Below are 18,797 nucleotides of genomic sequence, written 5' to 3'. Positions count from 1 at the left end.
ACTGTGACCTGTGACAGGCAGAAAATTTTCGGCCAAAAAAGTCAATGTGACTGTGACAGGACTAATTGATTGAAATAGTACAGTAAAGACACCAGCAAAAGAGATCCGCGCCGCCCGGAACGGAGGACAGCCTGAGTGTCGAGTCCCAGTCACTGAGACTCGCCAGGACGGGTGTCGTCAGCCAACTACCGTGCGCGATGAGGCTTCAAGTTGATATATATGATGCCAGCGCTGAGGGCGTTGCGAGGCGGGAGGGTACTTTAAGTGCCGAAACTTGAAGCTCTGGAATGTAATTGAAGGTTCTGAAGAAAACTGCCAGCGAGTCAGTGATACGCATGGGCCATGGCGATAAGTGCAGCGCGCGGCCAACTTGAAGATACCGCCGTTCCAACTTTCAAGGAAGTCACGATTCCTGGCAAGTGCTGGAGCTACAGTCTTAGTAGGCCGCGGACTGATTCCGACAGCATAACCTAAACCTGTTCTTGGCCAGCGCTTTGAGGCTCCACGTTCATGAGAATATCAATCAACTTTGGCCGCCAGTGTCTAGTGTGCCTCTCGGCCGCGGCCTATGTGGGGAGATTGGCGTTGACGCTGCCCCAACTCGTACTCTATTCACTGAGAGTGGTTTTTTGGTGGTTGCCATAGTCACGGTGATAAAGAGAGGGAGATGGACGACGTGACATAACGTGACTCACTGGCAGGCTGTTTTGTCCGAGGCTGAGAGCAAAAGTAAGTACTTGCAGCGGTCAAAGATCATTGAGCACCTAGAGCCGAAACATGCAAGGTGAGCTAGTAACTGCCTGCCGCCATATGCTTGCTTAGCAAGGTCGGTGAGGCTGAGGACGAGCGTCACCGTGACCGGTTGTCACACAGCACGTGCAAGTCTCCGCTTGCCTTCCGCTGTCATTGCCGTTACTACCTCTTGAGAGTGCTGCTTTTGGAGTGTGCGGGTTTCTTGAGGTGGCCTGCGAGTGGCTCATGTCGGCCCTCCGCCTCCTGCCAATCACTGACGCCGGCAATACAAACGGTGTTGTTCGGTGCGCACGGGAGTTTGCTACACGACACAAGCTTCGAGAATGGTCAGTTCATGACTAAGATTGGGTCCCTTCACCTCCCCGGTGTTCAAGTTCCTCGACGGAAGTTCGGGAGACCGCAGAGTCCCGTACTTCAGGATCGCTGTGGAACCTCTGGACCAGTAAGTACTGTAGTCGTCCACCCAGGCTGCTATTATGCTGACATATTCTTTGGAGCGGACTCTACCGACCTATAAAAGACCTGGGGCACCTCACGGGCAAAGAAAGACAAGTGCCACGGTACCAACTTGAATTTCATGATGGCTATCGACATTCCTATCATTGCTCGTCAATACACCGTCCCCACTGCGAGTTATCGACATTGTGCGCTGCCCTGGGGCCCTGTAGCTGATGAAACTTCCTAGGATTCCGCTGCGGGACTAGACAGACTGAGGCTTGAGGATGCGCCGGTGCCGACGCCCAAAGCAAACGAGGTTCTGGTTAAAATCAAAGCCGTATCCCTCCAGGTCGGTGCTGGTCCTCGCCTCTTTCAAAGTCAAACCCCTCTCAGTCTCGCGACCTGATGGTTCTCAACAACGAATATCCACCACCGTTCGTTGTGCCATGTCATTTCCAACGGCCTATTATTCTGACCATTTGTAGCATCGCAGCCGACGTTGTCCCCTGCTCCGACATGGCTGGCGAGGTCGTTGCCGTTGGCGCGGATGTGGCGAGATGGACGCCCGGCGACCGCGTAATGGCGAATTTCTTTCTCGAACTACTTTTCGAGGACAGCATGACTACAGAGATCAAGACGAGTGCCCTGGGTGGTGCGGTACATGGCGTGTTAACAGAGTATCGAGCGTTCCCAGAACATGTAAGTATCATATTCTGCCTGTCTTCAACTTATCGGCGGTCAATCGAAATGTCTAGTCCTTGGTGGCGATTCCCAGCCACCTGAATTATGAAGAGGCATCGACGCTGCCTTGCGCTGCGCTAACGGCTTATAATGCGCTGGTCTACGGCTTCCAACGAGTCAAGGCGGGAGACACGGTGCTCATCCAAGGAACGGGGGGGGTTTCGATGTACGCTTCCCGGTTTATACTATACTAACTTGAAAACCCCCCAATAATAATTTCTTCAGTTTTGCCTTGCAGTTTTCCCTCGCCTCTGGTGCGCTGCCCATTGTGCTGTCTGCTTCCGACGAGAAACTGCGCACCGCTACAAACCTCGGCGCAAAACATGGGATCAACTACTTGACGACACCTGCTTGGGATGAGGCCGTGCGCGCTCTGACGGGCGGGCGCGGTGTAGACCACGTATTGGAGGTAGTGGGGAACGCGACACTCGAACGGAGCTTGAAGGCAGTGCGTATCGGTGGAAGTGTCAATATCATCGGAATGTTGGGAGGCAAGGTCGGCGTCCATTCGGCTTAACCATGCTCAAGTGCTGACCGAAAGTGACAGGGCGTGCAAGGCGACGCTCCTCCTCCTCATATAATCGGAACAACAGTATGGAACTCTATCAAGATCCGTGGGGTGTATGTAGGCAGCGTCGCGCAGTGAGTCTTTCGTCCTCGTGCTCCGAGTCGACCCGTTACTAAGTTGTGGACACTTTTTTGTAGGTTTGAGGACATGAACCGCCTCCTTGCAGCGAACCCAGACGTGACAAGACCGGTTATTGACAAGGTATTCTCATTCGAGGAGGCGCGCGAGGGGTTTGCGTATCTGCAAAGTCAGAAGCATGTTGGGAAGGTGGTCATTCGTGTAGCCTGAGCGACTAGACTGATCAATGATTATGCTGTGGCTCCACTTCACCCTTGGTCAGCCTACCGCAACTATATACTGAGGAAGCAAGAGGAGGAAAAACAATGGAAAACACGCCCCTTATGCAATCATGTGATCGTGGCGGGTGACGTGGGACATGCTTACTGACCTTCCGTTCTTCCTTCTTCAAGTTCTGGTCAATGCGTTTGTTCTCCTGTGAAGCCTCGCACGAGGACCGAAGACGAACAAAAGAGCGATGACATGGTCTGGGCTACACTGGTAGTGACGCATTCCGGTTGTCGATGCGGATAGATCTCAGCGGAACCCAGGTGGGCTGTTGGCGGGCGTATTACCATTTGTGGCAGGTTGTGCGTGGGTGCGTGTGCGTTTCGTTGTGCTTGCTTCTCGCTGGATTGATTCAACTCGAAGTTTTGGCGTGGCTCGGGGTTGGTTCGGTGTCGGCTCGGTGTCGATCGATGCCAGCAGCCAGCGAGGCCAACCCGCCACCATGCGCCATAGCGCCCGTTTTGTCAAGAGCGAGCAAGGACAATTGGATGAACCCAATGACCATGCATCATTGTCTGGTGAGTGGTACAAAAGTCCTCCTGCGTTGCAAGCCATCGAACGAAACCTACATAGAACACCAGTAACCATGGTCGTCTTTCCCGAAACGCAAACACTTCTAGGCCATCTCAGCTCTGAGACATCGACGCTGCCGATGAGTGTGCCCTCTATCAGTACGCACTTCCCGCCGCCCGTGTGGCCAAGGTGCGCCATCTCTCCTGGCTATGGCGCAATTCCCCAAGCCGACCTTTTCATTGATAACTGTTGGGCAGGACTCAAACGGCAGAAGCCATCATATCTGGGGAATATGAGCACACGGTCCCGCCCTTCGCGCTGTCACTGTCAGACGCCCACAACGCGAAGTCCAACCCGACCGCCGACGGCAACATGTACGATAACCAAGGTGCTTTCCGTGCTCGTGTACTTGAGCCGAGCGTGGTTTCCCCGATCCAGCGCCAAACTTCACAGCTTGCATGCACACCGGTTCTCGTCGAGATTCCTCCGCCGCGGAATGACCCGCGCGGGGTGCTCGCCTGGCTCCGCGGGGAGTGCGAATATCCGGCAGCATATCTAACACAGTCGATGCAATTGGCTCGTCAAACCCAACGACAGTTAGCTAGGCGGGCGATCGCGAGGAGTCGGCAATACGCTGAAGATGAGCAGATAAGCAGGATACTTGTGAAGCGGCTGAAGAGGATGATAATGAGGGCGGGCAGGCATCGCCGCAGACCGGATCCTGGCGACTGGCTGCTGTTGCTCGCTGTGCTATCGAAAGCCTGAGGCTGGTCCAGGAGAAGGAGCAACAGGCGCCCGAGAGGGTCCGGGCCTCCGGCGTGATTTCGTCCCTTACATTCCGGATGCATTCCGATATCGTGTTAATACTCCAAATCCAACAGACGACTGTGCTTCCCCGATACTTCTCTGCCAAACTGGGTATTAAGAGTTCGCGCACGGATATGTGGCGCGTCTGCTTCGAAAGCTTCCTTTCTGGAGCCATTCCTTCTTCCCGAATCCCGAATGAAAGCCATAATAAAGGCGCCGCCAAGGAGATCCTATGGAAGGAAATACTTCCAGATTCATGTGAAGGACGAATCCGGCCGCCATTCGCTGGCCGACGTCGACGGACTTGGTGGGATGCGGCGTAGAGACATGATCGTATCTACATTTGGGGGGGTCTACACATGCAACTTAAAGGACCTGAACGTGCATCGCAATCATTCGAGTCTCGACACTGCAATCAGTCTCATAGACGTCTTTCCACCTGTACCGTGACTGCTGCGCGCATAGTACAATGAGTCACCACTCTGGGTTTGTTTGTTCTGTTGTGAGCCTACAGTTGACTACTTGGGCTGTGTTACATGAGTCCCCTGCACAGCACAGGTTCGTGGAAAGTTCTGTCGCTTTTGAGCGAGCACTTCTTCGGTGCGATGTCGATGTGATGCCTCGAGTCGGCCGACGCGATACTCGAGTTCGTATGTACACCAGCCGAGAGTCTAAGTTATTTCACTCGTGGCTCTCAAGGCGACAGCTTCTGCGCCGGCGAGAAGCGCAGCATAACCTGAGAAAGATGGCACACTGTGAATTTCGAGGACTGTTGATTCGAAGTCTTGAAGGCTGCTGAGTGCTTTGCATTGGGGAATTCACATGCCAGAACTAGTGCGGCAATCCTAGAGTGACTGAAAGTTAAGATAACCATAGGCTTTCAAAAACAAAAAATATGTGCTTTGAGAAGTTCAAGCTTTTGAACATGTATAACCCGACGGGTACAAATGGGTTTAGTGCTGTCCAATTACTGACCCATTTCGTTCAATTCAGCGGGCCTGTGACCCGTGACCGTTTGGCCGAAATGTCCAATTCGGCCGGAGGCCAAACTTTGTGTGACCTCTTACCTAAATAGGAAATTCAGCGCACCGAAGGCGCGAAATTTTTGAAATCCTTCCAAATTAGGACGCTTTGGGACCAAAAGAATGGGCTGTGACCCGTGACCGGCCGAAATATTTCGGCCAAAAAATCAGATGTGACCGTGACCGGCCTAATTGAAGGAAATGGGTCAGTATGATTATGAAGACATGTTTGGCATATTCTTAATATATTCATATTAAGTAGTGTCAGTGGGTGTAATGTAATTGTATTCATAATCTTGAATATATATTCAATTATATTCAGAAATATATTCAATTATGCTCAACCCAAGTGGGTGTCATATCATAGACTCGGATATGGGTTAGGGGGTCCATAAGGGCGGTGAAAAACAGTTTTGCATAGCAAAAGTTTTGGGGCTATGCTTTTGGGGGGTTCTGGTGGGTCTGAGCATATGTTTAGGTTATATTTGTAATATTTTACCATGCTGTAGTGTTTTAGTCAATTCACATACCACATGTCACACTGCTATTATTATACAATTTTTTCACATGTCACACAGATCTAGAGGAAATCATGGCCTAATATGGTAATTTATGACGTTTTCGGGTGCCTCCACCACTAAGAGTTGCCTAATTAGGAAATAATTCGGATTCAAAATTTTGTATCAGATGTCATAGCAGAAATAGCATTCAAATATAGTAACAGAAGGTGGGTATAGGTATATACACATAATGCACACTGTGTTACGGTTCAGGTCAGGCTGACGGGCCACCTACCCCCAGGACTGTTTGGGCCCGACCACCCGATGCCCAACTCCCCATTCTTTCAACCCCTTCCCTTCACCCCCTACGGGTCCCTACACAGTGCCCATCCAATCTGCCCTGGGGCCTAGTGCCCATCTGATCTTATCCCCAATACTCATCTGTATAAAAGCTGTATCTACAGTCTGTACCTCAGACCCTCTGCAGCTGGACACCTGATGGTTCAAGACTGCCCAAGCCCGATGCTGATACACTGCTTGCTTGTGGGCATGTTTCAGCTACTTAGTTTGGCTGTAGTGTCACAATCTTAGTATCTGATCCTTCATTATGGCATATAGTTATAGATAGACTCTAAAAGGGTTTAAATGCTACATGTTCCTTGAAAATATAAGGATTCTAATAGATATGACCATAAATATAAGTTTATCGCCACTTTGATTACATCATCAGGTCATATAATGTCTTATCTTATTTAATTGTGGGAACATATTACTTAATGAAGTAAGGGAGAAGGGTCCTACAAGGCCTTTAAATTTTTTTCCAATAGTATATCTGTTTTTTGAATAATGATACCCCTTAAGTCAACTCATCAGTGTGGTTGCTAGAGTGCTGTTGAGACCAGCTATTACATTCTTTTGACTTGAGAAATGTTTCTAGTAGAGTTTAGATTCCCCCTCTGCTTAGGACTCTGATGTTGAGCCTTGCAGAGGTTGCCTTACGTGTACCTTGATGGACCTTACATAAAGTCTTGATTGAGATACACTGTATTCATAGTTGAATAAGGCTGATATTATATGAAAATAGAATGAAAGGAGTTTATAATCACTGCCCATTTGCTAAATTTTGACTTACTTAGATCTTTTACATTAGTTACATAATCTTTAGGAAGCCCTTTTGCTGGTCTAAGGGCTGCATATAAAATGCTCAAAATATTTCTGTCTCAACTGCTACAATATAGTATATGATCAGTATTATTTTATACAAATGCACTATTCCCATACCTATGTTTGCCAATATGCTTGCTTGATGAGCCAGATATAAACTTGTGTTCTATGGGCTTGGTACTAGTATCACTATCCTTGGCATTTGCAACCATCTTCACATCCAAAGCCTAGCTTTGAATGTCATGCTGCTACTGTAAAAATTTGGGATTATCTGCCTCTGAGAGAATTTTAGGCTACTATATTGTCTCCCCCATTTTCAGCTGTCAACTACTCTGTAATGTGTCTCGGGCTGCTCATTGGAGTGCTGGTGTTACTAATCACTCCCAGAAGGTTGCAAATCTTGCTTATCTCAACTCAGCCATTTACCATAGTACTAGCCTTGATGCTCCCAATGCTCTTTCTAATCTAACAGCACCTCATCCTCTAGTTCACCTTCATCAACCTTGTTCAGCAACCTGAGCTAGTGTAAGGGCAATCTGGAGGCCTGAGATCAAGGTTCTAGCAGGGGAGGATCCAAAGAGAAGAAACTCTAAGGGTCTACCTGCTAGGTAGCTGACTATATACTGCTTGTCCGTAGCTGCCGCTGGCAGGCACAGAAGGCTTGGGTGGTGTTGCAGGCCAGGTCTCACGGTGACTGTTGGGAGGACATTGACAGATCCATGATGGCACAGACTTAAGCAGGGAAGGTTCCCCTGATATCACCCCCCCTTTGAATATGGTGTCTCAATGCATAGACCGGAAAGGGATCATGTCGAAGGTTGCAGAGGCAATGTGCCGTGGTTTGCCAGGGTACTTACAGTAGGACTCTGCAACTTTCTCTGGGGCAAAGACACGGTCAAAGCGGACCCACTAGTCGTTCAACACATTGTAGCCTTTCCACCTGACAAAGTAATTCAGCCGTTTATATCTCACCCTAGCATCCAAAATTTCCTCTACTTCCTATTCCAGGACTCTGTCCTTGAGGTCTGGAGGGGGTTTATTATATTGACAGAAGGCCTGGGTATGCCAGCTAAGGTAATCCTGGAGGTCCAGGGGGTCATTCAACAATATGATGTCATTGTTGATCAATGGATCAAGTCCATGGCAGAACTTGGTCACCTTGACCAGCACATCTTTAAATTCGGCAAGGTCCATCAGGTCCTTGAAGTCATCAGTGTACTGGTAGACATCTGGCAAACCCATGTGATAGGCAGAAGTCTCTAGTTTAGACAGGGCATGGTCCTGCTCTGCAGCTGGTTCTCCTTGATGAACCAGAGTCAAAACATGAACAATCCCCAGGACAGAAACAGAAACAGGGCTTTGCTTTTGTGGCACTCCGCTCTGTCCATTACTGTGCGGATCCTTGCGCCATGAACAACATAGTGTACTGGATGGCCTTTGAAATATATGAAATAGAAGCACTAGTGAAAGTGGAAACCCAACTAACACCCAACACAACTAGATCAAAACCAGTGAGATCGGGGCTCCATGCAAAGTATATGCATGCTGCATCTTATAAGAAGAAGAGGTAATGACAAAGCTGAGTGGGAACCATAGATAGTTGAAAGGTGGTGATGATATCAATGATGATAGTGGTGATGCGGGTGATGTGGATGTAGGTGAGGTAGGTGTGGATGAAGGTGTAGGTGTGGGTGTAGGTATGAACAGGTGAGACCTACTCACCATATCATAAGAGGAATGACCAGCTCTCTCTAACCACCAACCCAATATGCAACTAAACCCAAAACCAATGCAACCTCCTCCTAATATGGTAACAGTCACAATCACAGTGACATTGAATATATTTGTTGTTGTTGTTGATATATTATTTGTTGTTTTTGTTATTGTGTTGGATAGCACTGAAGCCAGTATCAAAAGCATCAAACAATATGCCATATATGGCAACAATGTTCCAGATATGGGTCACTCCATTATAAGAGGGCGACATTCCATATTAGGCAAGACACATCCGAGCATAGTCACAGTCTTCCGGGGCTCAGCCAACTCCTATATCATAGGTTGTCTTGGACCAACAGCATTGACGTTGACAGCTGACGTTGACATTGACAGATGTTCCTTAATAGAATACCCCGCAGCCGCGATCATGATTTGTAATCTCGCTGAGTCAGATCAAAAGCAGCACAAAGAGGTGAGGAAACCCGGAGGGGAGTTCACTGGCTAACTAGTACATCCGAGCTAATTATATAGGTTTTTGGCCTCCTCACAACCGTCTCAGCCCGTGCGACTGTGGCACTTCCATAGCCTCCGTCTCCCACATTGCCCCACTTGTTGCCACCACTGCCCCATCCGTTGTGACCACAGCCGCCACCATCTCCACCACAGCCGCTCACTGCCTTATCATTCCCATAGCGGATGACCAAGCACCTTGGTCAGCACGCAACACCCCTCGCGACCACGCTGTGCACATTTTACTATCTGTTTCACCCACATAGCACGTCGCCCACTCTTCACCTTTTGCTTGCTCGCCTCTCTGTTGACTACAAAGGCCTTAGGTGCAAGGCAAGCATAGGTTTTAACTGTGTAGAGGAATGCGTAGCCATGCTTCCAGTCACTGTTGAAGGCAAACAGAGGGTTTGGTTGTAAGACGGTGACTAATCTTGAGGGGAGGTTGTCAGGTTGATATCACCAAAGCGGGTGTCAGAGGCACCCGGAACCGGAGTCGGAGTCAGAATCACATCTCAATTGTTTCTTCTAATCAGCTACAGGTGAGAATGGACCACCCATGTATTATTGTACTTGCCTCTTATGTACTGCCAAAAGAAAAAAATAAAAATAAAACATAAAAATAAAAATAAAAAATTATAAGAGATGATATAAAAGGCTCTATACTGTGATAAAGGGTGTCACAAACAACACCAATTCAGAGGATGCCAGTTGGCCAGTGAAGGCAAGCAAGAAGCACCGTGAAAAGATATCGTAAAGATGATGCAATTCGAAGACTGGGGCACAAGACGAAATCTACTCTACTTATATACACTACTACCATGTGTTTACCATGCCTAATACGAGAGGCAATGACGTCATACTTTAGCCATGCCTTTACGTGCTGTTTGCCTCATGTTCAACTCCACGCTGTCAATCAACATCAGCATCGACATCTGATGATCCAATCACCATCTTATCGTCCATCTTATCTCCTCCTTGTCTTATCTTATCAACCAGGGCCAAAATAAAAGGTTTAAAAGGCGAAGAAAAAGGGTTTTTGAACCCAGGGTTTGACATTACCCCCCCTTCAAGGTCGATGTCCTCGTCGACAGAGGGCATTAAAGCACGTTCATCATCCACCCCCCCTTCAGCCTCCACAAAATGGCCAGTCTGATAATTAAAGAGTTTCCGGGACGGATATGGGAGCTTCTCTTGCGTCGGCTTATAACGTTTGACCAGGTAATCCCAATGACCCTGGGCAAGGACAGGCACACTACGGGTCTTGACCACTGGGTTCTTCTGGTTGAACTCGTCTAACAATTCTTGAGAGTTCTCAAGCCTTTGCGCCGTCTCCCATGTATCCTCGCTATGCGGGTATCCCTTCCACTTCACCAGATAAGGGATACCCGCATACTGCCAACCACGACCACGCTTCCGCTTCTTCATAATCTCCTCAACCTCCCACTCCTCGTGATCATCCACAATGTCCGGTGGCGGCCTTTCTTCTCGCCGGTGGGGTGGTGGCTCGTGGTAGGGTGTCAGCTCTGTCTCATTGTAGACTGGATGAGCCTGACTAGAACCTGGCATCTTGAGTTCGTATGCTGAAGGTCCAACCTTTGCCTCCACTTTGAATGGTCTCACACGTCGATCATTGAGCTTCTCAGATGGTCGATTCTGTTGCACTTTTGACCCTTCAACGTACACCTTGTCTCTGACTTTGAACTCAGGTGCTGGTACACGTTTCTGGTCATAGTACTTCTTCATCCGCTCTTGGGCCTTCTTAATTGCCACCGTTGCATCCTTACGCACGCGCTGCATCTTTTTTGCGAATTCTTCTGCTGCCTCGACCTTAGAGTCATATGGTCCTTCGACGCCTTTCCAGGGATGGTACCCATGATCTAGGAAGAATGGCGAGACCTTGGTCGAAGCATGAGCTTTGTCGTTGTAGGCGAACTCGGCCAACGGTAACCATTCCGACCAGTCTGATTGGTGGTGCCATGAGTTCGTTGTCTCCATCGAGTCCGTTGACATGCATCACAGGTTCGGATATACTCTTTGATTTGGTTACCCATTCTGGGCCACCAATATTTACGTTCAATGAGTTCCTGGGTCCGATATTCTCCTGGATGTCCAACAAGCAGGGTATCGTGATGCAAACGAATGATCTGTTCACGAAGAGTATCATCTCGAGGCACATAGATCTTATCTCGGTAAAGGATCAGGTCGCCATCTTTTCGCCAATCAGGCAGCGACTTTTCAAGGGCCAATTTGACGCTGGTATCTAATCTTCTAGTCATTTTGATCTGACTAAGAAGATCATCTTCTGGTCCCTCGAAGTGTACTTGAGTCGCCCTGAATAATTCTGGCTTTAGGAGAATGACGTCCTTGTTATCGTCCTTTCCTTGATCATGATCAGCCCGTCGAGATAGCAGGTCAGCCTTCCGATTAAGCGCTCCGGGCCGATGGTGCAGTGTGAAGTCATATTGTGACAACTCGGTGACCCATCGGGCTTGTCGGCGATTCAGCTTCTGGGGCTTCTTGAAATATTCGAGGTTTTGATGATCAGTGAAGATCTCGAACATCTCCTTAGCACCCATGAGGATGGCACAATATTCTTCCAGCGCAAACATGATGGCGAGCATTTCTTTGTCATAGATTTCGTAATTTCACTCTGTCTCCGTCAGGCTATGTGACAAAAACCCAACGGGACGCCATACACCATTCTGTTCTTGACTAAGAATGGCTCCAATTGCACCTTCAGAAGCATCAGCCTCAAGACGGAATTTTCCATCGTCCGTTGGCAGCGCCAGTACTGCATCCTCAGCTATTCGCGACTTCAGTCCATCGAAGGCTTGTTGCTGTTCTGGTCCCCAAGTCCAACCGCCTTTGCCAGTGAGCTTGGTCAAAGGTCGAGCCACTTCGCTATAGCCTCGAATAAATCTGCGGTAGAAGTTGGTGAACCCTAAGAAAGCTTGCACATGTTTTACTGTTCTGGGCTGCGGCCATTCCATGACACCTTTGATCTTCACGGGATCCATTTTCATTGAGTTGTGCGAGATAATCACTCCCAGATACTCAATCTCAGTGCGTTCAAATTCACACTTTTCGGGTTTGAGATAGAGTTTGTGCTTCTGGAGAACCTCAAGCACCTGGCGAACAATCTTCCGATGTTCCTCCAGTGAATCCGTAAAGATAAGAATATCGTCAAGATAGACGACAACATGTCCTTCATTGATCAGATCACGTAAGATGTCATTCATCATTGTTTGGAATGTTGCCGGCGAATTGGTAAGCCCAAAGAACATGACTAAGGGTTCGAACAGTCCTCGGTTGGTTCGGAAAGCTGCCTTCCACTCGTCTCCCTCCTTGATGCACACATTATTATAACCCCAGCAAATGTCAAGCTTTGTGAAGTATCGGGCACCTTGGAGCTTATTGACAAGCTCAGAGATCAAGGGCAGAGGATAACGGTTTTTAATCGTCATCTCGTTTAACTTCCGATAATCTTGCACAGGTCGAAGAGAGCCGTCTTTTTTCTTGACAAAGAAGAAGGCGGACGCCATCGGTGACTTTGATGGTTGGATGCGTCCGCTCTTTAGATTTTCTTCCAGGAAATTGTCGAGCTCTCTTTGTTCATCACGAGACAGAGGATAGATTTTGCAATCTACAGCCTTAGAGTCTGGCTTAAGTTCGATTGCATGATCCCACGGACGACGTTCAGGTAGAGAGTCAAATGATTCTTTAGCGAACACTTTGACAAACTCTCGATACTGATTGGGAATCTTCTCCTCGGTCATTCGTTCTTTGTTTCGACCAGCTTCTTCTGCCATTCGCTGTGCTTGGGTCTCCTTCAGTCGGAGATCAACTGCTGGACCAAAGTCCACGAGCAAGATCGACTCTCCTTCTTCCAGATCAGGGTCAGCTTGGAACTCTTCATCATGAGCATTGCATTCAACAGGGCAGCGAGAAAACTTGATCTTTTGGGAACGCCAGTCAATTTCCGGGTTATGTTTAAGAAGCCAGTCATATCCAATGAAGACACGGGCTTTACCCAGTCCAGTGACAAGGAAGCATTGCATTTCCCAATGATCGCCAACACCCATGCATAGTTCGACATAGTGTGTTATTTTGCCATGAGTATTCTCGGTGCCGTCTGCATTGCGGGCAATAATATGAGAGTCCAGCTCTTTCAACTCAAATCCTTCTGCTTGGGCATATGCTCGGTCAATGCAGGTCGTTGTACAACCATTATCAAGCAAAGCCTTTATTGCGCGAACCTTGCCAGTCTCGGGAACCATGAGAGTTATTGGGACCAACATCTCATAGCGTTTACGTTCCCGTTGAAAGTCTTTCAGTTCCTGACTAAGACGATCTGGCTTGGCTCTAGCTTGTCGCGCAGCAGCCTCTTGCATCCGGATAGAGTCTCGAACCCTAGTGTGCGCTGGGACTGGAGGTACAGTCACATCAGCTTCCGCCTCCTCACTTCCTCTCTCAGTCTTTGTTGATGCGGTTTTTTTCTCCGCAGGCCTTTTGGAACTCAGTCCACCACTCATCTTTCTCAGCACGCTTTTGTTCCTTTAAGTTATGAAGACGATTCTGATTTTGCAAAACATGGATACGACGAGAGTTGTAAAGGAATTCATGTATGTCCTTTCGTAACGAGTCCGAGTCGGTACAATAAAAAGAGTCCGTAGCAGGCATATTGGAAGTCGCATTTAATTTACTGAGAGGAGAATAACGTCCATATTTCGAATCAACAATTTCAGATCGCTCCGTCTCCTTGGCCAGGGGAGAGGAGCGCTTTAAAAACCCGCCTCGCGCAACTTCTGGATCAACTGCGCCAACGTGCCGTCGAACTTGTCACCCTCATCAACCTGAGCCATCAAGGCCCTGACGCTGAGTTTCTTCTGAGGGGGGTCCGGGCAGTTGCGACTAATGTGGCCAATTTTGCCACAGTTAAAGCAGCGCAGAGGTTTCCACTTCTGTCGAGCGCGGTCGACGTCCATGGCATCGGGGTCTTTGGCAGGCGCAGCAGCTTGTGGTACTGGGGCACGTGGGGCGGCGGGCGGAGTACGTTGGAACTGGGGAATGAATCCAAATGTCTGTCCACGGCGGCCCAAACGCAGCCTGTTCTGAGACAAGTTCGCGTCGATCTGCATCAGACGCTCTTTCCATTCCAGATAGGTCTTGGGCAGGGCAGTGCCTCCCACATAGATAGGACCAGTAATCTCCGTATTGACTAACTCCTCAAGAAGCTGGATCAGGAACGCGTCATATGCACAAGGCTTGGCATTGGGACTATAGCCTGCCTGTTCTGCCAGCAGTTCGAATGACTGGAAGAAATCGGTCAGCGACATCTTATTTTGACGAGTAGTCGTCAACTTCAGATGCGCCGCCTGTGCGATGTTCGTGTCCTTGAACGAGAGTTCCAGCTCCATGATGAGATCATCAAATGTATAGGTGGCCGCAAGCACACCACTCTTAAGGGTTCGCTTTTTCCAGTTGCGCACCCAGTCAGCTGCCGTACATGCAGAGGCATCTGCGGATCGAAGGTATGAGACCAAAAACCAAATTCGTTTGTGATCTGTGTCGAGCGCATCAGAGTATGCCGCAATATAGGTTGTGACAGAGTCGTAGAAATTTTCCCAAAAGCGATTTCTCGCCAGAGAAGAGAGGAGGGGGGTTCGCAAGTATGACGCGAGAGACATATTGGTTGGTGGTTGGGGTGCAGATGTGGGTGTGGGTTGTGGTATGGTTATGGAGGTAGGAGCAATGGCAAGAGTAGCTAGGGCGGAGATTGGAGAAGGAGGAAGAGAGTCGAGGTAAAAGTGGTTGAATGGAGAGGGGATAGGGGAGAGAGAGGGGGTGTAGAATTTCTTGAAGACTCCTCAGAAGGAGCCCCTGACCAGAGGTCAGGGATCAAAGCGCGGAGAGCGCCACAGAGGATGGACCGGAGAGTCCGTTGTCGGGGGTCCAAGAGACCTGTTGCGTGAGAGGAATCCACCGGGGCCTTCTACGACACACCCTGCGCTGGACGAACTAGGGTTCTCCGAAGATTGCCCCTGCACTCCTTGTAGCAGCTATGACTCTACGAAAGCACCTGGGTTGGGCCAGACGTCTCTCTTGCAAGTACGAAGCGCGTGTCCTCTCGAGTGGGTCCCTTGGATTGTCGTCTCCGAGTGTACCTAGCCAAGAAGAAAAACCTAGAGCAAAAGACCTAGAGTAACGACCTAGAGCAGAAGGGGAGAGGGCGTGGGAAAAAGGTGTGGGAAATTTGGCGATAGTAACGGGGTAGGGGAGGGGTTTGGGTAGGTGGTAGGAGGTAGGAAGGTACGAGGGTAGGAGGGTAGTCTTCGAATTATGTCACAAACAACACCAATTCAGAGGATGCCAGTTGGCCAGTGAAGGCAAGCAAGAAGCACCGTGAAAAGATATCGTAAAGATGATGCAATTCGAAGACTGGGGCACAAGACGAAATCTACTCTACTTATATACACTACTACCATGTGTTTACCATGCCTAATACGAGAGGCAATGACGTCATACTTTAGCCATGCCTTTACGTGCTGTTTGCCTCATGTTCAACTCCACGCTGTCAATCAACATCAGCATCGACATCTGATGATCCAATCACCATCTTATCGTCCATCTTATCTCCTCCTTGTCTTATCTTATCAACCAGGGCCAAAATAAAAGGTTTAAAAGGCGAAGAAAAAGGGTTTTTGAACCCAGGGTTTGACAAAGGGGGCTATAAAATGGCAATATCTCTGAGACCCCAGGCTCTAACTTCTAAGTCATTTCTTGTGTTATTGTGCAAGGTCAGTATAAGATTTTGTGACTGGCATCATATACACCAGGGTTTCAGCCAAAAAATGGTCATGTAAGCAGGATATATATATATAAGAAATAATGGTCCAAAACAATGGCCTTTTGTGCTACTTTGATTGTTATGCAATGAAAGCTGCAAAAATTACATCTGATTTACAAGAAATCAAGTTCTATATCATGGTATCAAATATCACATACATAATGACTACCCCATTCTGGACCATGTTTTTTTAAACAATAAGTGTATATTATTCAAGCCCAAATATTTGTCAAGAAATAGTGTCAGGGGAACCCCTGCTTTGGCCTCCTTCGGACCGTCCAAGCGCATCCAAGGCACATCCGACCGGCGCCCCCTCGGACGCTCCGACCCACCCCGACCATCGTCCACGGCCTCCTTCGCCCGCACAATCACCGATCTGTCAAGACCCTCCCAACGATCACCTTGGGACAGAGCCTGCGACGCCGCTCAGGCCTTCTGCGCTCTACGTCGGCAGTTATGGACGACCAGTATATAGTTGGCGCCCTAGCAGGCGGACCCTTAGAGTTTCTTCTCTTTGGATCCTCCCCTGCTAGGTCGGTCCCTCCGTGTATTTCCGTAGCTTTTATTCACGCTCTGGATCCTCCCCTGCTAGGCTTTCGTCGGAGTCTCCAGGGTTGCCCTTACAAATAGTGTCACATTATTATTACCCCAATTTGTCATATATAAGGGTGATTTGTCATATATAATGGCAATTTGTCACTTATTTCTGATATATTAGGTACAGTTTGGTGCTGGCCCAGCTTTTTGATATTCCTGGTCTTATATCTTGTAACATATTTGGTGCATTTATTTATTGCATATTATTGCCATAAAATTGTCAGCTGATATTGGCTCTGAGTTCAGTCCAATCTGATGACTTAATACATGCCCAAATTCTTTACAAATCAAGTATATTTTCCTAGAGTTTTATTTATTATTGTTCCAAGTTGTGAAAATATATATTTTTTGTCCACTATTTATCATAAATTAATCCTACTTCAGCATAATTATAATGTCAAATGTCTCTTTCAAGGACAATACAGAACAAAACATCCAAACTTTGCACTTTGGAAAAAATATATAGTACATACATATTTCCGGAGTGATGGGTTACAGCACGTGACGAATAGTCACAGCATCATCCTTCGTCAGCGCCACCTGTCAACAACGACACGTTGGCCCGGCGGGCCACTGTCATTGTGAAGCCACGCCAAGCCTGAGGCCTGAGGGACGCTGCGCGCCGTGGAGCCCGAGCGGAAATCATGGGCCATGGCCCTGATTCTCGGTGGCGCTGCGGACTGCGCATGGGGCAAGAAGTGCGCAACGGCAGGGCGAGAAGTGCGCAATTTGCCATGCAATTGAGGGCATGATGTGCTGCTCCCGTCGCGCGTCGCTGCTGCGTATTCAATAGGAGGGCTTCCTAGGCCTGCCAGTGGGCTTGACCTTAGTCATCCGCAAGCCTGACATGGGTTGATAAAAAGGGAGGAAGCGGCGCGGCTGTCCGAAATTCACACCCTCCCTCCCCTTCCTTCGTCCAACTAAATTACATCCGCGATCGATAGTATGGGTGCGTTGTGTTTCCACCGCTTGGGCGAGGCTGACTCATCGCATGGCAGCGTCACTTGTATTTGCCCTGATGGCGCGCCAGCTGGAGGAACTTGAAGAACCGAGCGAGGCGGGCGGGCTCGGCATGAACGAGACGATGGGAATGCCCCCGATGCAACCGGAGCTGCCTTACGGGTACATACCGAATGAGGCACTCGGGATCATGTTCATCGCGCTCTTCGGCGTCAGCACTGGTGTGTGCCCTCCTTTTGCTCTGTCTATTTTCTGATGTTTTTTTTTCCAAGTGCTACACTTTGGCCAAGCGCTCTACTTCCGCACGTGGTTCCTGCTGCCGACCGCTGTACTCTGCGGCGCGGGGGAGCTAATCGGGTGGGTTGCGCGGGTGTGGAGCTCTTCAGAACCATACGCAGACACGCCGTTCAAGATGCAAATTTCGACGACCATCATCGCGCCCACGCCGCTGCTGGCCGCGAGCTTCATTATATTCTCGCGCATCGTCCGGCAGCTCGGGCCGGAGTACTCACTGCTCCCTGCCCGGTGGTACGCGTGGGTGTTCGTGTCGTGTGACCTCGTCGCGCTCGTTGTCCAGGGCGTTGGCGGCGGACTCGCGTCTGCCGCTGTCACGCTCGACGAGGCGAATAAAGGCTCGGACATCATGCTCGGCGGTATCGGCTTCCAGTTCGCCGTTGTCATCCTCTTCACCCTCCTTGTCGCCGACTTCCTCATCCGGCGACAAATCTCCCGGCCATGGCGCCCCGCTGCCGCCGACGCTACCCCAGCCCCAACACTTATTCCCACACGCACGAAAGTAATGCTCTACGGCCTCGCATTCAGCACGCTCGTGTTCATCGTCCGGTCCGTCTACCGGGTCGTCGAGCTCGCGGAGGGCTGGGGCGGGCGCATCATCCGCACCGAAGTCTACTTCAATGCGCTCGACGGTGCCATGATCGTCCTTGCCATCTTCACCTGGAACTTCGTCCACCCCGGCTGGTTCCTCCCCGCGCCTGCCGCGACGGCCTCTGACAACGAGAAGGACGGTCATGAGAAGGCCAAGAACTCGGATGAGACCCGCACCAGCGTCGCACGCAGCAGCATCGATGTCACGGTCGCCGTTTAGCCAGCCGGACTTTTCCTTTCTTACTTTAGATTGAACTTGTAATATATGCCGCATCGCTGAATCTCTAGACGTTCGTTTCAAGTGTGCGACGCCCGTGCGTGCTTCCCAGTGGGAGGACGGCGAGTTATGTGTATTCATGGTCAACAACTTCTGTGAATACAGCGAGCAACGAGTGGGCAACAAGTGAAAAACGTGCGACAGCCACCGGCGT

At 49.3% G+C, this 18,797-nt stretch overlaps 3 protein-coding genes across 3 annotated transcripts; all 3 read left to right on the top strand.

The window, feature by feature from the left end:
• Positions 1-1,330: 1,330 nt before the first annotated feature.
• Positions 1,331-2,788, top strand: MIND_00294500 (Alcohol dehydrogenase superfamily protein; the record flags this gene model as incomplete). Its single annotated transcript, XM_037359807.1, has 8 exons — positions 1,331-1,397; positions 1,458-1,540; positions 1,585-1,625; positions 1,677-1,890; positions 1,947-2,098; positions 2,158-2,428; positions 2,480-2,574; positions 2,638-2,788. The coding sequence occupies 8 exons, from the start codon at positions 1,331-1,333 to the stop codon at positions 2,786-2,788; spliced, it is 1,074 nt and encodes a 357-aa protein (XP_037222692.1).
• Positions 2,789-3,287: 499 nt separating this feature from the next.
• MIND_00294400 (uncharacterized protein) lies at positions 3,288-4,123 on the top strand (the record flags this gene model as incomplete). The annotated part of the gene is made up of 2 exons (XM_037359806.1): positions 3,288-3,547; positions 3,616-4,123. 2 exons carry the CDS (start codon positions 3,288-3,290, stop codon positions 4,121-4,123), a joined length of 768 nt encoding a protein of 255 aa, XP_037222691.1.
• Positions 4,124-17,466: 13,343 nt separating this feature from the next.
• MIND_00294300 (uncharacterized protein) lies at positions 17,467-18,586 on the top strand (the record flags this gene model as incomplete). The annotated part of the gene is made up of 3 exons (XM_037359805.1): positions 17,467-17,470; positions 17,520-17,702; positions 17,754-18,586. The coding sequence occupies 3 exons, from the start codon at positions 17,467-17,469 to the stop codon at positions 18,584-18,586; spliced, it is 1,020 nt and encodes a 339-aa protein (XP_037222690.1).
• Between the last annotated feature and the right edge of the window lie 211 nt (positions 18,587-18,797).

Source organism: Mycena indigotica (assembly GCF_014461135.1).
Source record: "Mycena indigotica strain 171206Taipei chromosome Unknown Mind.scaff0003, whole genome shotgun sequence".
Classification (NCBI taxonomy): Eukaryota; Fungi; Basidiomycota; class Agaricomycetes; order Agaricales; family Mycenaceae; genus Mycena; species Mycena indigotica.
This window is presented reverse-complemented; position numbering and strand designations above follow the sequence as displayed.